The sequence below is a fragment of the Adiantum capillus-veneris genome, chromosome 10 (genome assembly GCF_014529385.1).
Source record: "Adiantum capillus-veneris isolate H3 chromosome 10, ASM1452938v2, whole genome shotgun sequence".
In the NCBI taxonomy this organism is placed as follows: domain Eukaryota; kingdom Viridiplantae; phylum Streptophyta; class Polypodiopsida; order Polypodiales; family Pteridaceae; genus Adiantum; species Adiantum capillus-veneris.
The window spans coordinates 141,955,344-141,978,451 of NC_140940.1; the positions used below are offsets into that span (position 1 = coordinate 141,955,344).

Below are 23,108 nucleotides of genomic sequence, written 5' to 3' on the forward strand. Positions count from 1 at the left end.
TCACAGTTTCTCATTATATTGGCATAATCATCTTGACTTACATATATTTGGTTCTTCGCAACATTCTCAGCTCCAAAGTAATACCTAGGTTTTTCTTAAAAGCTCATACTTTCAACCATACATACAAGAGCTTCTTGCAGTGTGTACACATCAACACTCATGAAATTGTCATAAACCATTAAGTGATTGGTCTAGGTATAGATATATTTGAGCTATGTTTAAGGTGAATGAGTCCTATTTTATTATATTTCCATTGTCCTCCACAAATGGAGGGCCAATAGAAAGAATAGCATAAAGCATGAATGGTTCAACACTTTTTTTTTCCAGAAAGCTCTCAACATAGACTTCGATAAGATGACCACTCTCATTCATGCTTATGGATTATCCCAAGGGTGTTGGAAAAGCACATGCCGCTCATCAATTTCTTTGGAGATGAGTCAAGAGTAGCAACAACAACAGATGGTAGGAATATCTAGGCATGTAGAGTAAAGTTCTTTAACTGCATAAGTTCCTTTCCAAGCGATTCTCTCTCTCTCTCTCTCTCTCTCTCTCTCTCTCTCTCTCTCTCTCTCTCTCTCTCTCTCTCTCTCTCTCTCCCCCCAATTCCACTTGAAATTAGTAGGTGTTGAATTCAAGCCTTTGGCTAGATCTTTGAGTCTAGAGGGATTAATCCTATGACATAAAACTCGTCTCCCTTAGTTCCTTGATGTGTTAAAGGTGAGGCATTGCCATGGCACGATTAGGGTCAACAAAAACTGCCTTTCCAAGGGGTAGTGAAATTGCCACTCTCAAAATGCTAAGGCACGGATTTGAGCAAGCTTGTAGCCTTGAAGCCATTAATGATCACAAAACTCTGTACTTACCTAAGCAAAGGCCTTTTCCTAAAATGAAGGTAGAGAATGAAGCCACTTGGAAAAATCACAATCATTGATCATAAGGTGATGGATGATGTACGTTGCCAAGTCAAGCCATGCTCATTTGAACAAGGGAGAAAGTGCCAAAAATGAGGCGCAACCGCTTTTAAAGCTTGCAATGAGCACGCCACACACAAAATGGAGCAGAAGCCTACGGCCCTACAAGCCTACAAGGTACGACACATCAACGCACTTGAAAACTTTAACGCACTTTTCCCTTGTTTCAAAGGTTCGCACAAAGTTGGAAGCCACATGGTCTGACAAAGTGTTAGCAGAGTTTCTCATCGACCTCATCCAGAAGCCTGAAAGAGTGCTGAAGCAAGAGCGTAAACAAGGAGAAACTCAAAAATAAGCATTCAGATCCAACCTTTTCCTGGCCTTAGTTATGGTAATCATTCAACAATGCACTAGTACTTCCACAATAAGATTGGAGGATCCGGGCTAGCCTTTTGTTGTCAATAATGCTAAGAAGGTTATCAAAGGTTTGGTCTCACAGGCCCCTCCAAACTCGCAAGTTGGTAGGGCATGGTGAAGATATGCGTATTAAAGCAGGGAGAATGCGGGCTCCTTAATTAAATTTAAATGGTGTCAGAGTTGATAATAAAAAGTTTTCATAGGTTTGGTCTCACGGGCCCCTCCTAGCTTGCATTTTGAAATGCAAGTAGGTAGGGACTGGTGAAGCTAGGTTTATAAAGCAGGGAGAATGCTATCAATAGGGTTTGCTCAATGAAACATTGAGGTGAGGGAGGTATTGGGACGAGAATGGGAGGAGTGAAGGGTGCTACTGCACAAACAGAGAATCAAAGCTAGGCTTACCTCAGCTACTGCAAGTGCCATCATCCTCCTCTTGGCACTCTAAAACAACTCACCCTCTCCAGTAGCGCCCTCACCATTTCTATCATCATGCTCCATTCCACTGCATCCAGTAAACAATAGGCTTTTGGAAATCATGATTTATCAAATGCATCAAGCGCAATAAGAAATATCGCTAACTGCAGATGGTCTGTGTATCCCATACTCTGCTCCATAAGTGCTTGACTAAGTAAGGACCCTCCCCCATGTCCAGGGCACTTGAGAAGGACCTGTTTGTCTCTGATCTAAACATCTGTCAATGAATTCTTGCGCAAAAAGCTTCCACCAAGCCAAGGGAGTGCAATATCTCTAAGCACAAGCCAAAGCCCTACGGATGTGTCGATGCCAATGAAATCAAACCAAGACATTGTCATTTTGCGGAGAAAGAATGTACAGCTGGCTAATTCCACAATCATGCAAGCTGATGAGAAGGAAGTGCTTGTTGAGTAAAGCAGCATGGATGGATAAGAGGTGGTCCTTGTGGCTAGACTCGACCTTGACCTCCCCCTTCAACAGAGCAAAGGGTGGACTGGCTAAGAGGCGGGGGTGCTCAGGGTATATCCCCACAATAGGATTTCAAAAAGAGAGAAGAGGGCTTATCCTCACCGGGTCCCACCAGCTTGCGTTCCCAAACGCAAGTTGAAAAGGGCCCATGAGATGAAACCCCCTCAAAGCTCAAGACTAGTTTTCATTCGCACCAACAAGGCTACCCATGGAATCAATGGCCGGGTGAAAATAAATTATGATTCCAATATATGTATATTGAGGCCACGCTTAAGATGAGAGTCTCTTAGAGGTAGTTGCTCAGTTCGTTGGTACATAAAACCAAGGGTGTGAAGGGAATTCAATCACTTAGGGAATGGGTGTGGTCAAGACGACGTAAATAATATTTTTTTCCAGAGACTAACAAGCTCAATAGCAAGCCCATCTTGGAAGAACGAAGGTAGAACATGGGGAATGTGCTACTGTGGTAGTGATAGCGTTTAAAAAAAGATTAGGATTTTTTTATAGTCAAGCCAACAAAAAATGGTTTTTTTCATCTTTTGCATGAAGTCAAACTAGATGCTTTTTTTGGAAGTAAGGATTTTTAAGTTTCATAGTTCCTCTTGTCCATGGACATAAGTATCATCGCTCTCATTACTAAGCTTTCGGGTTCTTGTTCTCCATGGATAGAATCACCACTATCGTTATTACGTCTTAGTTGGAAAAAAGAAGCTATACTTTGTTGTTTTAGGTGTATTTCCCATCTTTGCTAAAATATATACATGTCTATGGCTAGAGACAATAAGATTTTTCCCTTAAATTCATTGCCATAAGTAGTTTGCCTCTTCTAGAAAAAGTTTTGCGATAAAGCTAACAAAAGATGATAGCAACTGTACATGCAAAACCAGACCGCATGATTATTAAATCTATTACCATCATCTCATTTAACAAGCCTTGCAAATCCTTTTTGTAATTGCCAACAATTTATGTTTTTTTTAGGAGTGAAGAACAAAGCATATTTTGTAATTTCCAATAATTTATGACATTTTCAAGGAGTGATATTTATATTTTTTCTCAAATTCAACATTGTCAACAAATTATTATTCTTAAAATCTACTTTATCTACTTTGTTTTTACATACTTGCATCAATTCTGTTTTTGGTGTCTTTAAGAATTTTTAAAGATACTCTTCTCATGTTGCCTCTTTATGATCGCTAGTAAGCTTAGCTTTAAAAGATGCAATAAAACAATTGATAAATTTGATATAATAATTAGGTTGTAAGAAAAATTTATATAGTATGACTTTTAATACTTCTTAAAAGTCCTACCGACTTTTCTAAAAATTTTTATGTTTGCTCTTTCTCTCTCACACATTAAACTGTCTCTCTTATTTTCTAGATCTTGTTTGGGGCATGGTAAAATGTTGTGAATGTGTAAGAGTCATAGTGATGAACACAGGTTGTTTCTCCATGTACATAGATAAGAATATGATGTGAGATACTATTGTGTACTACCACACGTACAATGTACGCAAGGAAACACAATTGTACTTTCAACTAAATTGAATAGCTTTGTAGTTCAAGACAAGCGTAAAAATATATTAGTGTTGAAGTCAAACCAAAATTTCGATGAATGCATGAGTTTCATGGATTGCATTTAAGCACCACGCTGCATTCATGGCTACTTGGGAGAAGGAAATGAAAGGAACTCGATATGAAGTGTTAGTCAAACATAGCACAATTCATTAAGGAGGCATAGCACGATTCCTAGTTTGAATCAAGAAAGTTTATTTGTAAAAGTTTGTTGAGAATATAGATTCTCTCTCTTTCTCCTAAACCTATGTTCACTACTCATTTTTTAATAGCATAACAAAAAGAGCTTAGCAAATCTTGAAAAAGCTAGTAGCCACTTTGAAAATAGGTGCTTTTTTTAAATCTTCAATTGCTTTAGGTACAATTTGGCCCTAAAAAAAAACAACCATTTAATGTAATGCATACATGTAGATGTATTGTACAAGAGAAAAAATTTGCATGTAGAGACTATGTATAAGTAATAAATTTTTATGAATGAATGTATGGAAAAAAAAAAATCAAGAACCCTTCAAATGGGATTAAAATATCCATCTCTCTATTTTCTTTGCTCGATGTTTGTCCCTTGCTTGCTTTTCACCACTTGTTACGTGATATCCCCCTTTCTTTGGGATGTCATAGTTGAAGGGCTCAAAAACATTTTTCCCAAAGGGGGCTAAAAGAGTTTTTGAACCCGGTAGAGGTTTTGGTGCCTTTAACATAGTTTTTCTTTGAGACAATTTGAAAGCCTTCAGAAGAGGGTTTGGAGCTACTTCTTGAGTGGGTAAGGGTTTAAGTTGTGGGCAGTCTTTTATGAAGTGGCATTGCTTCATGCAATGAAAGCAATACGCATTGGAGAGATTCTTATAGACAACCTTTTGAAGGTGAAGGAATTTTCGAATAGAATCCCTTACAGGCCTGAGTGGGGAAATGTGCACCAGAGGTTGTACACCACTATGCACCAATGCATCACTTAGGGCATCTTGGAGTTCCATCACCTCCTCCTCAGAGTGGTTTTGGGGGGGAGGGGGGGCACCCCAGGACAAGAGGCACGGGTTGAGTACTACGAGGGAGGACGCGATGATGGATTGATGCTTGTATGGCCATTCACTCCCTCCTCATCCACGCTCGTCCTCTTCACGCTTTCCTCTGATCCTCACCCTGCTTCATTTTTCGGAGCTTCTTCTGTTTTGTCTATGAACCTCATCCTAATTACTCAATGAAAGAAAGTTATCTTCTAATTAATAACCGCCTTAGTGTCACTCTTCCAGTAAGAAGTTAAAGTTTACATGCATCTTAAGTGAATTCCCAATGTTACCGGCACCCTGCTTATTTTGTCTTTTCGAGATTTATTTACTTGCTTGACATTGTGGGGCAAGAAAACCTTACGGGGCGGTACTTAAGGACCTCCATATTGAGTATATAGATACACCTACCACCATTGTATAATTACTCTCTCTCTCTCTCTCTCTACGGTTCCACATCGACAACTTTGACATGGTATCAAAGCAGGTAGATGTTTGATCTTGGGAGGATTCACGGGCCAGGAAGAAATGCCCACAAATCATCAGTCATTGCTTACCGTTTTGAAATGCCCACAAATCATGTCATTTAGCCTCCAACTGTGTTAAGGCGTTTTAGGCTGGGTTCAGACTGCGGAGTCGCTGTGACCTGCACGGGAAGCATTGATAGGCTGCAAAAAATGAAAAGCGTTTCCGAACCCAACCTCCTTGCGGGCGGCTTCACCCCCTCGGACGTCACTGCACTTTTCAGCGGGCGTCATGGGCGAGGCTTGATCACGAAATCAGGAGGGTGGGCAGCCATTCGATCTAACCAAGCAGGCCCTGCTGCTGCTTGCTGTTTTGCAGCTGCAAAAACTGCAGCGTGAACTGGTGCGCCTGCAGAGTCCAGACTCGGGGAGACAACAAGCAGTCTGAACCCGCCCTTAGCGACTGACAAGTTTTTTCCATTATTTTGAAACGCTCCAGCACCGACTCTCTACAATCAGGTGCTTGTGGGCTTCACTAGCATAGTTTCATGCGGACATGGGGTAGTTTTTGTAGAACAAATTCAAACATCATGGACCGTTAAAGCGACCACAATTTTATAGCCTCTTAAAACCAGTATTTTGAAATGCCTTGGGCTGTGCTTCTCTAGAGATCCTTTGGAGACAACGTTGCCCTTCTCGCATCTTGAGACGACATAAAGTACTGACATAGATAGCATTCTGAAACGTAATTCCAATGGGCTGCCCTTTCAGATGCTATGAAAAGGACTTCAGGGAAACATCTTGAAATGCAAAAAAAGGGAGAACGTCCATACACTGAAGCATATAAATCAAGGTCAAACAAGGCGATTTTGTGGCTATGGCTAGTCCATTCACAACTGATATCCACAAAGGTTTTTGGAGGCACATGTGATCAAGACGCGTGGTAGTGAAACTACATGGAGTCCCCCATGTTTCACCAGTGGTGATCAACCGGCAACAGTGGAAAGTTCATTGCCTAGTGCTCAATTACCTGCCTCGACGCAATCGAAGTTCTCCCTTGACATAATCGGAGTTCTAAGTTGGCAATTTATTTGTCTCGAAATTACAAAGCGAATGGCAAACAAAAGAGCTAGGAACATGACCAAGGGAAAGACAAGCTTGACAAGCATTGTAGAGACAGTGATTTCACCTAGGAAATCTCCATGGCAGACGTGACAGCGGCCATAGTGGCCTCTGTTCTATATTTCTAGCCGGAGGAGAATACCACAACATGCTTCAACCAAAGAGAGACACTGAGCAACAAACGAGGGAAAAACAAGCTCTTGATTTGGACCCGTGTGTCAATAGCACATTGCATCTAGCAGGAAACCAACATAGCGTACACAAAAAACACTTTGGATCCAATCAGGAAATCCATTGTTGTTGGTAGGATAATGTACATGGTGTGTTTCAAATTTTAGGTGATGTGTTCATACTTAATGAATGGGGGATTCTTGAACGTAGTTTACTCTATAGCTCAACTTTCTAAGAGGCCACCAGTGTGCAGTCTGTTTGGTGACAAGTTGGTGGAGAAAATCTTAGGTGTATCTAGTATCCCAACCCGTGGTGGGTGTCCATGGTAGCTATTTCATCGACTTGGTCTTCCTACATATGTCCACTATGAGCTGGAAAGAGGGTGTTGAAGTTTATGCATCTCAAGTGGATGCCCAATGCCCACTGTCATACTCGCTCCACCTACTCGCTCTCTTCTTATTTTATTCATTAGTTATCAAGAATCCGTGTGATCCCATCTTTGACTCCTCCGAATTTGGACCCTCTTACCTTTACAAAAGAGAGGAGGAGGATTTGAACCTTAGCAAGGCAAATTGTACACCATCCAAGCGAATGCTCACGCAGTTGTAGGCACATTGCAATTCATCTATAAACTAACTCTCTCTCTCTCTCTCTCTCTCTCTCTCTCTCTCTCTCTCTCTCTCTCTCTCTCCCCCATTGTAATGCAGCCATCTTAATTTGCACGTTCACGGCCCAAGAGGAGAATCTCACTTGATTTTCCTCTTTCTTTTTTTAAAAAGAATCGTAGCACCTACTTATTTCATTTTTTGTGTATTAATTTTACTAATTTGACAAGAATGTGGATCAGGCAAATCTGGAGAGAGGGTACTTAAGGATTCCCATGAAGTATAAATACAGACCTTTACCCTCTTTGTATAATTATCAATTTATTGCCAAGTTGTGGTTTGGAGAAACTCTTCTTTTTTCTCTCTCGCATGCCTTCTCTCCAAAACTACGCTTCCGCATTGTCGACTTTCACAAAAGTAAGGTGTTGAAAGATTGCCATCAACCTCCATGTGGAGGTCACCATGAAAAGGCAGCAACCATGAAAGCATTCGAAAGGTTCTTCTATTAGCCATCACTTTGAAATTTGAGTCATGCATAGTGTGCTAAAAGAAAAAGTATAGCACACAAAAGACTGGGCTTATTGCCAACACAATATATTACCTATTGATAAAGCTTTCGTTGAGATAATATAACATATTAACTTGTCACCTTTGCCCGAAAGATGAAATTTTTGATACCGATAGATTTCTTTGGATCCAAAATCGGTGATCAAGAAGGTGCACGCTATTGTCAAACCACCAAACAAAGACAAAGGAAACAAGCCGACGGTAGAAAAAAGCATGTAGAGTTCAAAGAAGGTAATTGGGTTCTATTGAAATTCAACTAAACAGAGCAACCATTTCCAAAATGGCAGAAGACAACTGAATAAAAGCTAGGCAACCATCACAACTAATTAGAAAGAAAATTGAACCTACCCTCAACATTACAGTCCATCCTGTGTTCCACATTAGCTGTTTGTAGGAGCAGTTCGACAATAGGATGAACAAGTTGTTCATCTAGAGGAAGTCCAAGTTTTGAGGATACCAACTGTTACAATCCATTGGAACCTAAATTGGTTCTTGATCAAAAGGGCGAAATAGTCACAAAAGGCTTCTTACCTAATATTTGATAAAGTAGAAGCATCAACCAAGTCGAGTATCATTGGAAGTCAATTTCCCAGTTTCAAGAATCATTGGAAGTCGGGTTCCCAGTTTCAAGAATCATTGGAAGTCGGGGGGGGGGGGGGGGGGGGGGGTTGCTTGCTAGCACATTTTCAGATATTATGAATACATGTTCTTTTATCCTATGTGCATTCCTGCTAAATTTGTGGCCACAAGTCTTACACATTCAAACCTCAATGAGGTCTTTCGTGCTATCAATTCATCTACGTAGCGCCACTCAAATCCTTTCACCATATTGCAAAGAGGTCTGTGAGCATAACAAAACTATCTATTACAAAGAGGTCTGAGAGCATAACAAAACCATCTATCAACATTATACCGCAGATTATCTCAACCTATAAAAATCATTGCTACTCTATTAAAAATCAAATCATCACCATTGCTTCCTTATTTAAAAATCAACAAACATTTACAATGTCCACAAACATAAGCACAAACATTTCATAATGTATTATTATTTACATTTTAAAAATTATTTTTCATTGTGAGCTTTCACTCTACACATGATGAAGATCGCCTAATTTACATCTATATAGCCTTCAAGTGTGAGTACACTCTGCAAATAACATGCAATCTCCTAAATCTACTTGAATGACTTTCACATGTGAGTCAATCTCTACGTGAGAGATAATGTTACCTACTTAATCACTTCCAAATGTGAGTCAAACTCTACAAAAGGCAAGCGATAACTATTTTGCTTGCTCCACACTTAGCAGACAATTACTGAATAATTATACATGAGTTACTTTTAAGTGTGAGCATGGCTCTACACAAAGAAGTAACTACTAATTTAAATTAAATTAAATTATTTCTAACTATAAATTTTTCTACACATGGTAAGCATTAACTTAATTCACTCTAACTATGTTACTCTAAAGAAAACATATTAACCAATGTATTTGAATATCAAATTTAAACTCAAATTTAGTTTTTTATTGTCACTAAAATAAGCTTGATTTCTAACCAAACGCTCAATAAAAACAAAAATTTTACTTTTGGTGTTGGGTTTTAGAGTTCACCTCTAGGTTAAACTCAAGCCAACTTGTGAAATAAAGAAGCCCACAATGAAGAAAGGCCCGAGGGTTCATGCAAATATAGGAAAATTTATTTCGATCAATATATGATTCAATTGAAATATATTTCGTCCATATTATATAATTCGATTATAATATATTTCGTTCTTATTATATTTCGATGACTACTAAGAAATTAATCGATATGGTGATTTTACTGATGTGATTTTGCAATAAAGAGTTACAAGAAAGTAGTTTGTCCATAAGAGGAGACTATGAAAAGCTTTGAAAATAATTAAAGAGAAAATCTCAAGCAAAAGCTATCAAAAATGGAGCTCAAAATAAGAGAAGGGAAGAAAGTCCCCAACTTTCTACTCCACATATCACTTCATCACCATCTCCCTTCAATAAAAACCTTAAGGATGAAACTGCCAAACAATCTTGACCTGACAATAGCTTCCGAAGAGGAGACTATGAAGAGCAATAATGATGAAGCAATAACATTGAAAGTGGAGTCCCATAAAACAGATGTACCGCATCTCCAATAAGAAAAAGCACCAATCAATTGGATTCATAACAACAAATCTCTAGAGCTCCAACAACAAAGGCAAGATGCCAAACTTGAAAAGGATAAAGATGAGAAAGGGGATACAGGAGATGTATCTAATGCAAGGGACCAACCAAAAATCAGAGGGCAACTAGGCTCACACCAAGGAGAAGTAGTCGATATAAGATGAGACTACTTCACACATCTAAAGTGCATGCATGCCATATTCTAAGCATCATCTACGGTTGTTATGAATCATCTTAGTAGGCAACAAAGTCGAAATTCTATGGAGTGAGATTTTCCCTCCATGTTCAAACTCCATCACATGAACACTATGCAGGAAATTGTGGTCAACATATTCGTTGTGCCTCTTTTAAGCCCAAGCTCAACAAACTTGTTGAAAGAGCCTACTCTCGATGTCAAAGGCCAACATAACAAATAGATAGAAAACGAATGACAAAGCTTCCTTTAGATGGATAGCTAGACTTCCTTATATAGATAAATATATAGAAATGTTCAATGCCCTAATGAAATCCCAAATAGAGGCATGTCTATCAAGAGGCTAGCCAAGTATACTTGTTTGATAATCTAGAATGGCAGCTCATCAACACTCATTAAAAAACCAAAAAATTGTGCCTATTCATGCCATTCACAATCCAAACAAAACATTAAAAGCGTTGCTCGCAAATCATCAAGTGCAAGCTCTTCATAATATGAAAAAAATAGGGGTCATTGGTGTAATCCTCATCTAAGACGTCAAGTTCTTAAGGCGCAAGCGTGCGAAGGTGTGTTATCCTTCCTTGTAGTTGGAGAGGCATGGCCTCCACAAAGAAAAGGACGTCGTGTATGGAGTTAGAAGGTTACCTACGTACATAGATCAAGATAAACCAACCCTTGGGATATAAATTCACCAATGGTGACTCCACTAGAAGCTATCTATAGAGCAATCCCACACTAGTCGGAAAACTTTCATAACAATCCCATCTTCAGTAGGGGGCAACTAAGAAAAATAATTAGAACACCCACGCATTCTCAAAATTGAGGAAGAAAATAGAAAGTGGATATAGAATTACTCACCCACTCACGAGCCTTGTGAAAGGACCTTGTCCAAGATGCATCAAATTTAGTAATTAGCACAAGGACATAGATAATGTTGTCATGTGATTGTTTTTAGTGATAAAGGCCCACTGGCTCCCCTGAGTTATACCTCACTAGTGTATAAGCTCATTTATTCAATGTGTACACATTATACCCTAACTTAAAACGTAAAACGGACATCTTTAAACTTGAGTCTAAAATATTTTTTTCCTACTTTGCAACCCCTCTCTGCTCTGCTCTCATGCATATCTGTTGCAAGTACTCCAAATACACACCTTGTGGTAGGTGTTTTGGATGCGTTTTCCTCCCTTCAAGTGGTATTGGATTGAGATTTCTTGCAACAAAGTTGGTTGGAGTTGCTGCATTACAATACTTCCATGCTATGTTTTTCAATTTGGGGAGGTGTTTCTCATCACATTTAGGGTTTACAATTTCCCTAGTCCCAAAGATAGGTCGCAGCAAGTTTTTTATTAATGTTGTGACAATTTTCAACCATAAAAATAGGTCCATACAGTAGGCTCTAGTAGATATTATACTCCTCCATCAAGTGGGACTACTCTAAGGCAAGGATTTTATATGTAATCATTGTTGCAGTGTACTTCACAACTTTCAACGCTTTTTTTGCATTGTTGAGTTTTCTACATTGTATTTCTAAGAGCATATTATTTGCTCTTGGTGGATACACATAGTGCTTTGGTACTACAAAGGTAGTGGGAGTCTCTATACACATTTACTTTGTTGATTGTGCATCTAAATTAGCTTGGTATCAGAATTTCACTAGGTTCTCAACAAATTTTTTGACGTCCCTTTCTGGTACTATGATGTATCTATATTGTGGATAACGCCATAGCACTTTTGCCCAATAAAACAATTAATTTTGGATTGTTTTTTGACACATGCAATTCTGAATTTTCGACTATGGAGTGTTTTGCATCAAAACTCGTGTTTTGGTGCGTCTATTGTTGAACAAATTGGCACAAGTAGTTGGTTTTGTTTACAATAGTATAAAACCTTCTTTATTTGTGATTTTTGTTAGTCTTTCTCTATAATACCTATACTTGAATTCATGTCCACTAGTTCAAAGATCAAGAGCCTCTTTGGAATAAACAAGTTTGATGGTAGTGGTTTTGATCTATAAAAAAAAGGATTGCATGCAGAATACCTTGTTTTCAGATTGTGAAGATGACTTGAAAATGGTAAACCTGATACTTTTATACATGAGGAATTGGTTAGACTCAGTAAAAAGGCCATGGATTACATTAAAATGGTTGTGTGATAATATCCTCATCGATTTCAAGTCTTGCAGTCTACCTATAAAACATGGCAGAAGCTCAGAGTCACCTATGAGAATACCACACTCATTAATAAAGTGCATTTGATGCAAAAGTTGGTGAATATGCAATTAGATGATTGTAAGCCCTCCTTTGAGCATTTGAATGCTTTCATAGGTGTGCTAAGTCAATTGCAATATTCTTGATTGCAGTCTTTGATGATAAGCTGAAAGCTAGTTTTTTGTTGATAACACTGTCAACAAACGCATGTAAAACATTGGTTCTCTTTAGCCAATAATCCTACTTTTATATTTGATGGGGTAAGAGCCTTCATCTTGAATGAAGAGATGAAGAGAAAGGAAAATGGTGAAAGTTGTGGTGCATACAAATGTACGTGGTAGAAGTGCAAAGAGGAATAATGCGACCAATAGAGGTAAAAGTCATAGCAAAAGCAAGGGCAAATAATGTATGCTACTAATGTGGAAGAAAGGCCACAAAAAGCATGATTGTAGGTTCTTCAAGAAAGAACAAGGGAGAAAGAAAGGTGATGGCGAAAAGGAAAAGGATGTCGTAGATGCTTTCTCCTCCAAAGAAGTTGAAAAGGCCCATATTGCATCAAGTGTAGTGATCAAAGAGATTTCTAACGACGACGAGACATAGTAACAAGGAATGGCCATTTTCAAGTCCCCGTTCGCCTTTCCCATCCCAATTTCCCATTTTGAATCCCCGTTCCGTATTGTAAACATGAGTATCCAAAACAGGGAATGGCATTTCATGCATGTTGCCATTCCCCGTTCCCCGTTCCGATTTCCCGTTCCTGGTAACTATGCGATGAGATAATCGTTGTAGTTAAAAGTCTCATGCAATGCATTTGACAGGTGTACATGACATTTTCATTATTTGACAAGATGTCATTGATGCGTCAGTTCCTATACCTAATGGCTTGTCAGAGTCCCAAACAATGGATAGTGATACATCTTTTCATGTGACACCTTCATTGAAGTCTTTTGTTACATCCACCGTTGGTTGCCTTGGTAATGTTTATATGGGCAACAATTATGCATGTAAAATTGAAGGAAAAGGAAATGTACAGTCTTAGAGAATAGCCAAGAGCTTCTTTTGCATGATGTCAAGTATGCACTACACACATTAAAAAAGCTTATGTTGAACAATTGGATAGAAGGGGTTATGTGAGCACTTTTGGTGATGGTTTATGGGAAGTGAAGAAAGGCTCTAAGTTGATTGTAAAGGGTTGCAATAAAGGGACACTTCATTACTTGCACTCCAAAACTATGCCAAAAAAGTTTTTGGCGATGGCTGAAGTACAATCATATGTAGAATTGGGCATAAATCCCTAGGGCATAAGCGCCTAGGACACATGAGCCACAAGGTCTTACAAGTTTTGTCATTCCTTCGAAAGGTCGGCTTGAAAAGCTCTAAGCTTGAATTTTTCAATGATTATATTTATGGAAAGCAAGTGAAATCTTCTTATTATTCAAGTGTCTTGTAAGTGTAATGCTCTTGACCTAGTGCTTTCTGATGTATGTACTATGCCTGTGAAAACTTATTGTGGTGCACAATATTTATTCACTTTCATTGATAATTGTACTAGAAAATTGTGGATCTATTTGTTAAAAGACATGTGAATCTCTTGATGCCTTAAAAGATTTTTTGCTGGTAGTCTTTATCCAAATAGCTAAGAAAATGAAATGTTTTAAATACTAATCATGAAGGGGAATATATACGTAGGCCAGCTTTTAAGCAATTTTATGGAAAGGAAGGGATTAAGAGGAAGGATATCAGCCTTTCAATCCCCCTTCAAATGTCAGAGGCTTCCATGTATGTTGCCCATTCTTCATCTCCCTCAATAGTTCAAGGGAGAGGCAATGAAAGCCACCGTAGATATATGCAACCACTCTCCTAATAGTATGCTAAAAATGCCATCATTGATAGATTTGGAAACATGTCTCATATGATCATTTACATGTGTTTGGCTACAAATGCTTTGTTCATACCCCTATAGAGAAGAGGACAAAGCTTGACATGAAGTCTTTCAAAAGGATCTTCATGGGGTATGGAGATGCGGAAGAGATGGGCTTTAGAGTATGGATTCCACAATATGGGAAGATACTACATTACTGGGTGTAGTGTTCAATGAGGGTAAATTTCTCAAGAATGCTACACAAGGTCATGATGATAAAAGTAAGGTCACATTCAAACATGACCATCCATATGCGCATTGATGACATTATGGATGATCAATCCATTTTCATCCAACTAGGAGATGTTGGATAATCAAACATAGATCAAAATGTGGGGCACCATTTTGCTAAAAATGCTAGACAACCAATTGTTCAAGATGATCATAATGTTGATAATGAGCTGGTTGACATTCCAGCCAATGTAGATCCATTACCTATAACACACCATTGGGTTAGAAGATCTGTGCATTTAAAAAGCTTCGACAGAGGTATGAACCGGCACTTAACTAATTTCCTCAAGGTGGGGGAACCACTTACATACAAAGAGGCTTTGTTATGTAATAAGAAATGGAAATGGGACCTTGCCATGCAACAAGAGATGAAATCGTCGCAGGAGAATAGAACTTAGGTTTTGGTTCCATTGCCAAAAGGCAAGAAAGCCATTCCAAACAAGTGGGGAATATAAACTTTAAAAAAGCATTGAACAAGAAAAAATATACACATTAGTTGCATTCAAATTATCTCTTAGGAGGTAAGAGAATTTAAGCAGGTCATTGTTTATACACGAAAAAGGCTGAAGATAATAGCCTCGTCATTCTCTCAAAGAACATGCTTTTGCAATTTGGAGAAAGAGATCAAGGAATGCATGATTTTAGGTCACAACTTCAATTTTGCCCCATGTCCTTCAGTTTAGCATAATGGTCAAAACTCCTGTAAAAATGAACAATTAAACAATCTTATTTTCCATTCATTTCTAACATTTTGAGGTGAAAATGGTGTGAAAATATACATGAACAAAAGTGTAGACCTTATCGTATATACATGAACAAAAGTGTAGACCTTATCGTACTAAGCTGGTTATGCATCGTTGTGATAAGGTGATGATATACACTATTACCATGCTTGTGCACAAAGCATAGATAGAGATGCAAGCAAGGCATCTAGAGAGTAACATAAATAGAAAGGTCAAAACATCTTCTTGATGTTAAAAGAAATCCAACTCAATTATTGAAAACTTAAAGCTCTCCTGGTACATTGGAAACTATGATCCATAATCTTTTCACAACTCCACTCTTAAAACATGAAAAGTTTTATGGTTGCATAGTGTAGTAGTTATAGACCTTCATCTTTAAAACTTCCTAAGTTACCCACTTCGTACTTTTAGCACTTTTGCCAACCCAAGGTAAACCAAGAAAAGACATCCTTCCTACCATATAAGAGGTTATAATATGCACTACTATGTCTTGCTCACAATAAAGACGCAAGGATAGAAGCAAGTAAAGAGTGTAGAGTTGACATTCAATCCAATTGTGTTCCTATTGTTGAAACAAATTCTAGAGCCCACTCCATTTTCAAACAAAGTTTTATGATTACATTATGTGGATGATATGCTCCTTGCTACCAAGGACAAGGAAGTAATATGTGTCTTGAAACAAGAGCTGAAATTAGCCTTCTCTATGAAGGATTTGGGACCAATTGAACACATTTTAAGTACGTGATGGAAAACTGAAAAAACTTCATCTATCTCAAAAAACGTACCTCAACAAGGTGCTTGAAAGGTTTCATATGTAGGATTACTAAGCCGCTTGAGTTACCTATGGCTTCACCCTTGAAGCTTAGCAAAGTTAATGGCCCAAAAAGAGATTTAGCCAACACAATGAAGGATGGCCCATATGCTTCAACTTCTAACCCTAGGAAGGCACATTGGAAGGCAATGAAAATGCATGCTCCGGTACATCAAAGGTACAATGGACACATGTATATGTTATGGAAGCACTAATCCACTTGTATAGGGTTATTGTGATGCTGACATGGCTGATAATCTAGATAGTCGTAAGTTTACCAACAGATATGTATTTACTCTTGCTAGTGGTGTAGTTTCTTGGTGTTCTCGATGATCAAGGATTTTGGTATGCCTATTAGAACACCAAAGGTACAATGTGATAGTCAAAGTGCTAAGCCTAGCTAAGAATGTCGTGTTTCATGCTTACACGAAACATATCGATGTGCACTATCACTTTAGTAGGTAGGTAATTGGGATGGTCTATTCATGTTGTTTAATATCAAGACACATGATCATGGAGAACTCTAGCCTTAGAGATATTCTTTGCAAGAGACTTCAATTAATAAAATACACAGAAAGAAATGATGTAGTTTAGAGCAAACAAACAGCCTTCTCCAAAGTAAGACTATCATTGACTTTGGCTAAGGCAACACTTCCTTGCTAACAAAAACAAGATAGGCCAATGGCCCATTTGGGAGGATTGACATACAACCCACCATGTGCCTCCAAGGGAGGTAGTACACTAATTACACGACCCAAAGGAAAACACACACCGAATCACCTTCCTCATCATCCGGCCACTACCAATTGTGCACACTACAAACACCACATACACCTCTCTCTCTCTCTCTCTCTCTCTCTCTCTCGGGTCATTGATAACCACATCACCCCTCATCAGCACATTGCTCTTACCATCTCCCCGATCCCCCAAAAAAGAACGCAGCAAACCCACAAAATGGAATAAAATACTAAACGAAACATTAAGAGTGCATATAAAAATACGATGGATATATCTTCTAAGTAAGGTAGACTAGGAAATATACGAGATCAAAGAGCATTCTAGACTGTTTTCACAACTTTACACAAATCAATATCTATCTTTGATTGAAATTTAAGATACAAATTCACTTATACGAAAAAAATGAAGTTTTTAGTCATCAACAAGCGAGTATAACCACAAACTTCGGCACAAGTAACACGCACAATCACATCAGACTTTTGCAAACGCAGCAAACTTGCAAAATTCAGATAACAAAAACGTGCATGCCAAAGTTTTGCATCTGAAATAGCCCTTGAATCTGCAACAGCATTTGCAAAATTTTGTCCACACTTGTCATACAAAGTGAGCTTATACAGCCCACGGCACAAAAGCCCAGATGCAACAATTTCATCACCAAAACTGAGATCATGAACTGTATATCTGTCATCCACAAATTTGACTACAAGTCCAAGTCTAGCAAGTGCGGATACAGACAAGAGATTCTTCTTGATCCCAGGTACATAAAGTGCATCAACAAGTGTAAAGGAACTGCCATTAGCAGGAGTGAGCACAATCTTTCCAACTCCCTAAACTGGATAAGAGGCGTTGTTGGCAAAAGTGACTGAATTCCCATCAGGGACTGGCTCGAGAGAGGTAAACAATTCACGATGTGAGGTAATGTGCTTTGTAGCACCATTGTCAGAATACCACATGTGAATCTGCAGCAACTAACAAGCATGCATCATGGACAGCAGGATTGTAAGTGCACTCTGCGCTAAAAGCCCATTCTCCATCAACATCAACAACGTAGTCTCCTTTCACAGAAGACTCAACAATGGTTGCATTTGTAGTGGAACCAGCATTTGCAATGGAACCACCCTCTTTCTTCTTAGCCTCTTTGACCTTCAACTTAGGACACGACTTGATCAAGTGATCATTGGCTTTACAATAATGGCAACGCATCTTCTTTTTGCCCTTATCACCAGAATTGCCAGACGAAGTGCTGCCAGCAAAAGCATTAGGAACAGAATTTTTGCCACTCGCAGCAGAACCATAAGAAGTGGCTGCATTACTGTTACCACCCTTTCTTTGAGAAGCAATAAAAGCCTATTCGACTGCACATTGCCTAGTTCTGTTTTTTCTGGAAAGTGACTCTTGCAACAGCAATGTGCATAATGCGTCAAACTTGACAACTTCAGGATTTCCTTGGGTCATCAGTCTCCAAGTACTAGCAAAAGTCTGGTAAGAATCTGGTAAGGCATCAAGAACAGTCTGCACAAGGGAACTGTCTAAAATGACTTCACTTGCAGAAATAAGTTGCTCATTGATATCCTTTGACACTAGCAAGGAAAGTGTCCATATCATCTTCCTCATACATAATCTTCGACTCCAGCTCTCTACGCAGCAAAGCAATTTTAGCCTCATTGCGGCTTGCATAAAGACCTGCTAAAATATCCCAAGCCTGTTTTGCAGATTTTGCTGAACGGATGTGAGAAACAATGGTGCGCTTCACAGACACCGCAATCAATGCATGAGCCTGCGCATCCTTAACATCCCAACGAGCTTGTTCTGCCGTAGGCAAAACAACTCTAACAGCTGCAATCCTTGCAACAAGACCTGCAACATTCTCAACATCGCCTACATCCTCATAACCAGGACGTACATCAATGCCCTGCACAATGTTCCAGACACCCTTTAACACAAGAACATGTTGCATCATATAAGCCCACATTGAGTAGTTGTCCCCATCCAACCTGTCCTCAGCAGCAAACATCTTGAACACATCTGTGTTGTTGTTGTCAGCCATGGTAAATGTTGCACCTGATGTAAAAACTGCCCGAAAATAGGAGAAACGGAGCGAGAACAACCTGTGCTATATAGCACAACCCGTAGAAGACTATAAGGTCCTGTTATGTAGAAAACAGCACTGACACAAATTCTGCACAAAATGACGAAATAGCATGTGCAGTACTGCCTGTAGTGGAAACGGAGGCCGAAATGAGCTCAAATCAAAATTCTGAGTGAACCAAGCTCATCGAGCTATCCCAAAATTTTTGTCGACCTGCGAACGCTCACCAAAGCTCATTGAAGTCGGAGAAAGTGAGCAGGCGTGTGCTGGAGTAGCTGACGACTAAGCCCGGGAAGACATGACCTACTCTGATACCAATTGTTGGAATTAGGGTTGCAGAGAAACACACAGCTTGGAGAAGACGAAGGAAGCTCAAGGCACACAATAGAGAGTGTGTTACTTAGTGTGCAATGGAAAGATAGATAGCCCTAGAGTGATGGACGTATATACAATGCATGGGAAAAAACCTCCTAAAGAGGGAAAAAATGCCCCGACGGTCCTAGTGTGTTCACACACATCACTACCACATGTATATGGTAACAAGTATTCGAAACAAGGAATGGCATTTCATGCATGTTGTCGTTCCACGTTCCCCATTCTAATTTCCCGTTCTAAGTAACTATGGAACCAAAGGAAGCTACACAACGAATCACCTTCCTCATCATCCCGTCACTACCAATTGTACACACACCACATACCTCTCTCTCTCTCTCTCTCTCTCTCTCTCTGGTCAGTGATAACCACATCACCCCTCATCAACGCATTGCTCTTACCATTCCCCCGATCCCCCAAAACAACGCACCAAACCCACAAAATGGGATAAAATATAAAGGAAACAATAAGAGTGCATATGGTAATACGACAGATATATCTTCTAAGTAAGGTAGACTAGGAAATATACGAGATCCAAGAGCATTCTAGACTATTTTCACAAGAAAATCTTTACATAAATCAATATCTATCTTTGCTTAAGATTAAAGATACAAATTCACCTATACGAAAAAAATGAAGTTACAAACTCATTTTAGTCATCAACAAGCGAGTATAACCACACAAATAACACACATAGTCATAGGAGCGTATAAAAATACAAGGATGAGTGTCATGAGTTTTATGTCATGGCTCTAGAGTTTTAAAAGGAAAAAGGCTGGTTTTAAACATGACACAACTCTAGTGTGAGAATTGTGAAAGGCCCATCAATATTGAACTTCAACAATGGGCATCAATAGCACTATGCACTAATCCACAAGGGCTTGTTATTTGAAATCATTCGAGGCCCGTCATGCCTTGGACCTGTGTATTCCAGCGCATCAAGCAATCTCAACCGTCCATTGCATTAGCATTCTAACAGTGAACAGAACGAAAACAGTGCAGTCAACAAGATTCCACCAATGGAATTCACCTAGAGGAAATTCCAGCCAGTCATATCACGCACACAAAATTCTAGCCAATTAAATGTAAGATTGGGCATGACGGATGGGAATCTCCCTCACCCCCACTGTTCCGGAACACGGAACAGGCTTGGCCTCCGCCTCACCTATTTCGGCCCGGAACAGTGGAGGTGAGGGAGATTCCCCATCACATGTGATAACTAAACTTTAGGAAAGCTGGGCCTCTTCTTTCCGCACACACAATTAGAGCCCTATTGTTTAGAGGGCTATGTCAGACTGAAGCCCTAAACGTAGCCCTCCAAGATGCGGCCTTCTTCTTAGAAAGAGACAGCCTGCCTCCACAATCATTGAGTATCGTTGACAGCTAGCTGCTTATAGAGGTAACAACCCATACATGTTCTGATTATCAGGGTTGAGGACTTACCTGGAAGCTGGAAGAGCTTTCAATTTACGATGGAAACGTCCACATTTGCCGCCGCGCTATCTCAAGAGACAGCCTGCCTCCACAATCATTGAGTATCGTTGACAGCTAGCTGCTTATAGAGGTAACAACCCATACATGTTCTGATTATCAGGGTTGAGGACTTACCTGGAAGCTGGAAGAGCTTTCAATTTACGATGGAAACGTCCACATTTGCCGCCGCGCTATCTCGACAACAACGTAACAATTTCCCGCAGATCTAGATCTGAGAGTTGGGTCAGTGCTGGGCCAGTGCCATATTCACACACAGACACACACACGACACACACACACACACACACACACACAAACAACAGCCCGTTAATTCGTGAGACAGAAGAAAACAAAAAAAGAAGAGGAGGCCAAGGCTCGTGAGTTGCCTGCAGAGCTAACGACTGCTTTCCTTGGACGCGCATCTACGATCCATGAGCTTCCGCATCCTTCTGCTCACTTCTAGCGCTAGGGCTGCTCAACAAAAGGCTTCCCTTTCCTGTGACCGATGTGAATTGGACTTTATCGCTCTGCGTGGGTAGATTGGGTGGAGCAAAAATTGAGATTTTGTTATTGGCTAGCCTATCTCAAAAGAACGCTCTACAAACCCAAACACCCCCCCCCCCCCCCCCCCCCCCCCCCCGACGCCGCCGCCCTCAAAAAGAACACCACCCTAGGGGCGCCTAGCCTCATCACTAAAGGGCACGGGAGCAAAGAGATGGGATCTACGGTTGAGGGTGTGCGCACGAATCTCAAGGAGATTTGAGGGGTCAAAAAAATGGGGCGTGGGGGGCTGCTCGCACGATTCGAACCTAGGTGGGCACTGCGCAATGCGCATGGCTTATCCAACCCCCCATGCGCATATGTTGATCATGGTGGGCAACAAACGCATGATAAGTCAACGTGGACAGATGTGCCCATGTCCAAGTTTACTTTTCGACGTCCTAGTTTACTTCTGGTGCATCCTACGGCCCTGCGCGCCTCTGCTTTTGTGCCCGAGCTTCTCAGCCGTAGATCCCACCTCTGGGGCTTCATTTAATGCCCCGTGCCCTTTAGTGCTGAGGGGCACCTAGCGTGTCATTACCTGAGAAACAAAGAACCAGAAAGAAAACCACATAGGAAGAAACTAAGGCCTGTCTCACACAAACAAGCATTACAAGAAATTATCTATATTACTTATTAAGGCAACCTAAGCCACGTGGTTGCACGAAGAGAGAAAAGGGATGCAGAGTCGGAGAAGTGGAGGCGGGACGGGATCAGACAGGAGGTTGGACTTGCACTAGACGGGAGGCCAAACTCTCTCTCTCTCTCTCTCTCTCTCTCTCTCTCTCTCTCTTTGAGATTATACAAGGGATGTTGGAGGCCCTAATTCAAGACAGTCCCGCCTCCTACTTGCTAGCAGTCTCAACCGACATCCTCCTCTTGCTTGGCCAATTCAATTGCTGCCGTGAGCTACAACCCACCCTCCCCGGGGGTGGCACAAATGCACAGGGTCTGCACTAGAGGCCACATTAAAGGGATGCTACATGAGTAAAGGTTTCTTTTTTTTCGGCTTTATCTCTCCAAGATTTCAATTTTTCAACCATAACTCTTTTCTTGCATGCTGATGAGGAGGCTTGTTGAAGCCTCCCGCCCGCCGTGGTGCAAGAAAGTTGGGAAGAGGATGCAGGGTCATCAAACCTTCTCTCTATGTAGGCTGCCAATTGTATCTCCACATGCAGGGTGCCTGTTGTTTGCTGCTCATAGCTTGAGCCGATAGAGGCTTCCCCTCCTCTCTCTCTCTCTCTCTCTCTCTCTCTCTCTCTCTCTCTCTCATCTATATATATATAGGCCACCATTTAAATAGCAGGAGAGGCAAGTTTTGAATCATCCATTGCCATGAGCTGAACACACGAAACGCCATGTGTGGTGTAAGGACATGGGTCCTATAGGCAAGGCCACCGGCACGGCCGGACAGTGTGTACGCTAGGGGGTGAAAGGACAGGGGGACTAGAACATGTTAATCTCCACCCAGCCATGCCCTATATAGGCCCTTGGCCGGCTAAATATAGGGACCCCCTTGACTGCATGTCCAACCCTAGCCCTTGGCCGTGACTGGTCCTACCCTTGTCCAAACATTACTCCCCCCTTGAGAAGCGTTTTTGTCCGCGAAAACACAAGCGATGGTATCTTCATAAGAACACTACTGTTTTTTACCGTAACATCCCTCATGGATCCAACGGTTCATTTGAGTGGAACCCGGTTCAGTAGGAGGTTCAATGAAATCAAGAGTAACATCTTGATTTTCTACATTGTAGTCCATTTGTAACCATCTGATGGTACCGGTTCCTATCCAAATATAGTGTGTAGACTCCATTTAGAACGCTCATCAGCATGGTA

The 23,108-nt window shown here is 40.3% G+C and overlaps 1 protein-coding gene across 12 annotated transcripts in view; it reads right to left on the reverse strand.

Moving 5' to 3' along the window:
- The window catches only part of LOC147449761 (uncharacterized), a 34,515-nt gene extending 13,171 nt beyond the window's left edge, over nt 1–21,344 (reverse strand). For 3 of the 12 annotated variants that reach the window (XR_015189472.1, XR_015189470.1, XR_015189471.1), the window contains exons 1-2: nt 21,119–21,332; nt 20,868–20,982 (exon numbers count right to left, since the gene is read on the reverse strand). Coding sequence is in view for 4 of the 12 variants with exons in the window: in XM_086522118.1 (XP_086378244.1) it covers nt 18,360–18,845 (486 nt within the window). In the remaining 8 variants the exon portion in view is untranslated. Of the gene's footprint in view, nt 1–523; nt 14,711–15,002; nt 15,207–16,396; nt 20,232–20,702; nt 20,766–20,867; nt 20,983–21,118 lie in introns of those variants that run through there. The other 9 variants (XR_015189473.1, XR_015189475.1, XR_015189474.1 and 6 more) reach the window with 8 other exon arrangements.
- Between the last annotated feature and the right edge of the window lie 1,764 nt (nt 21,345–23,108).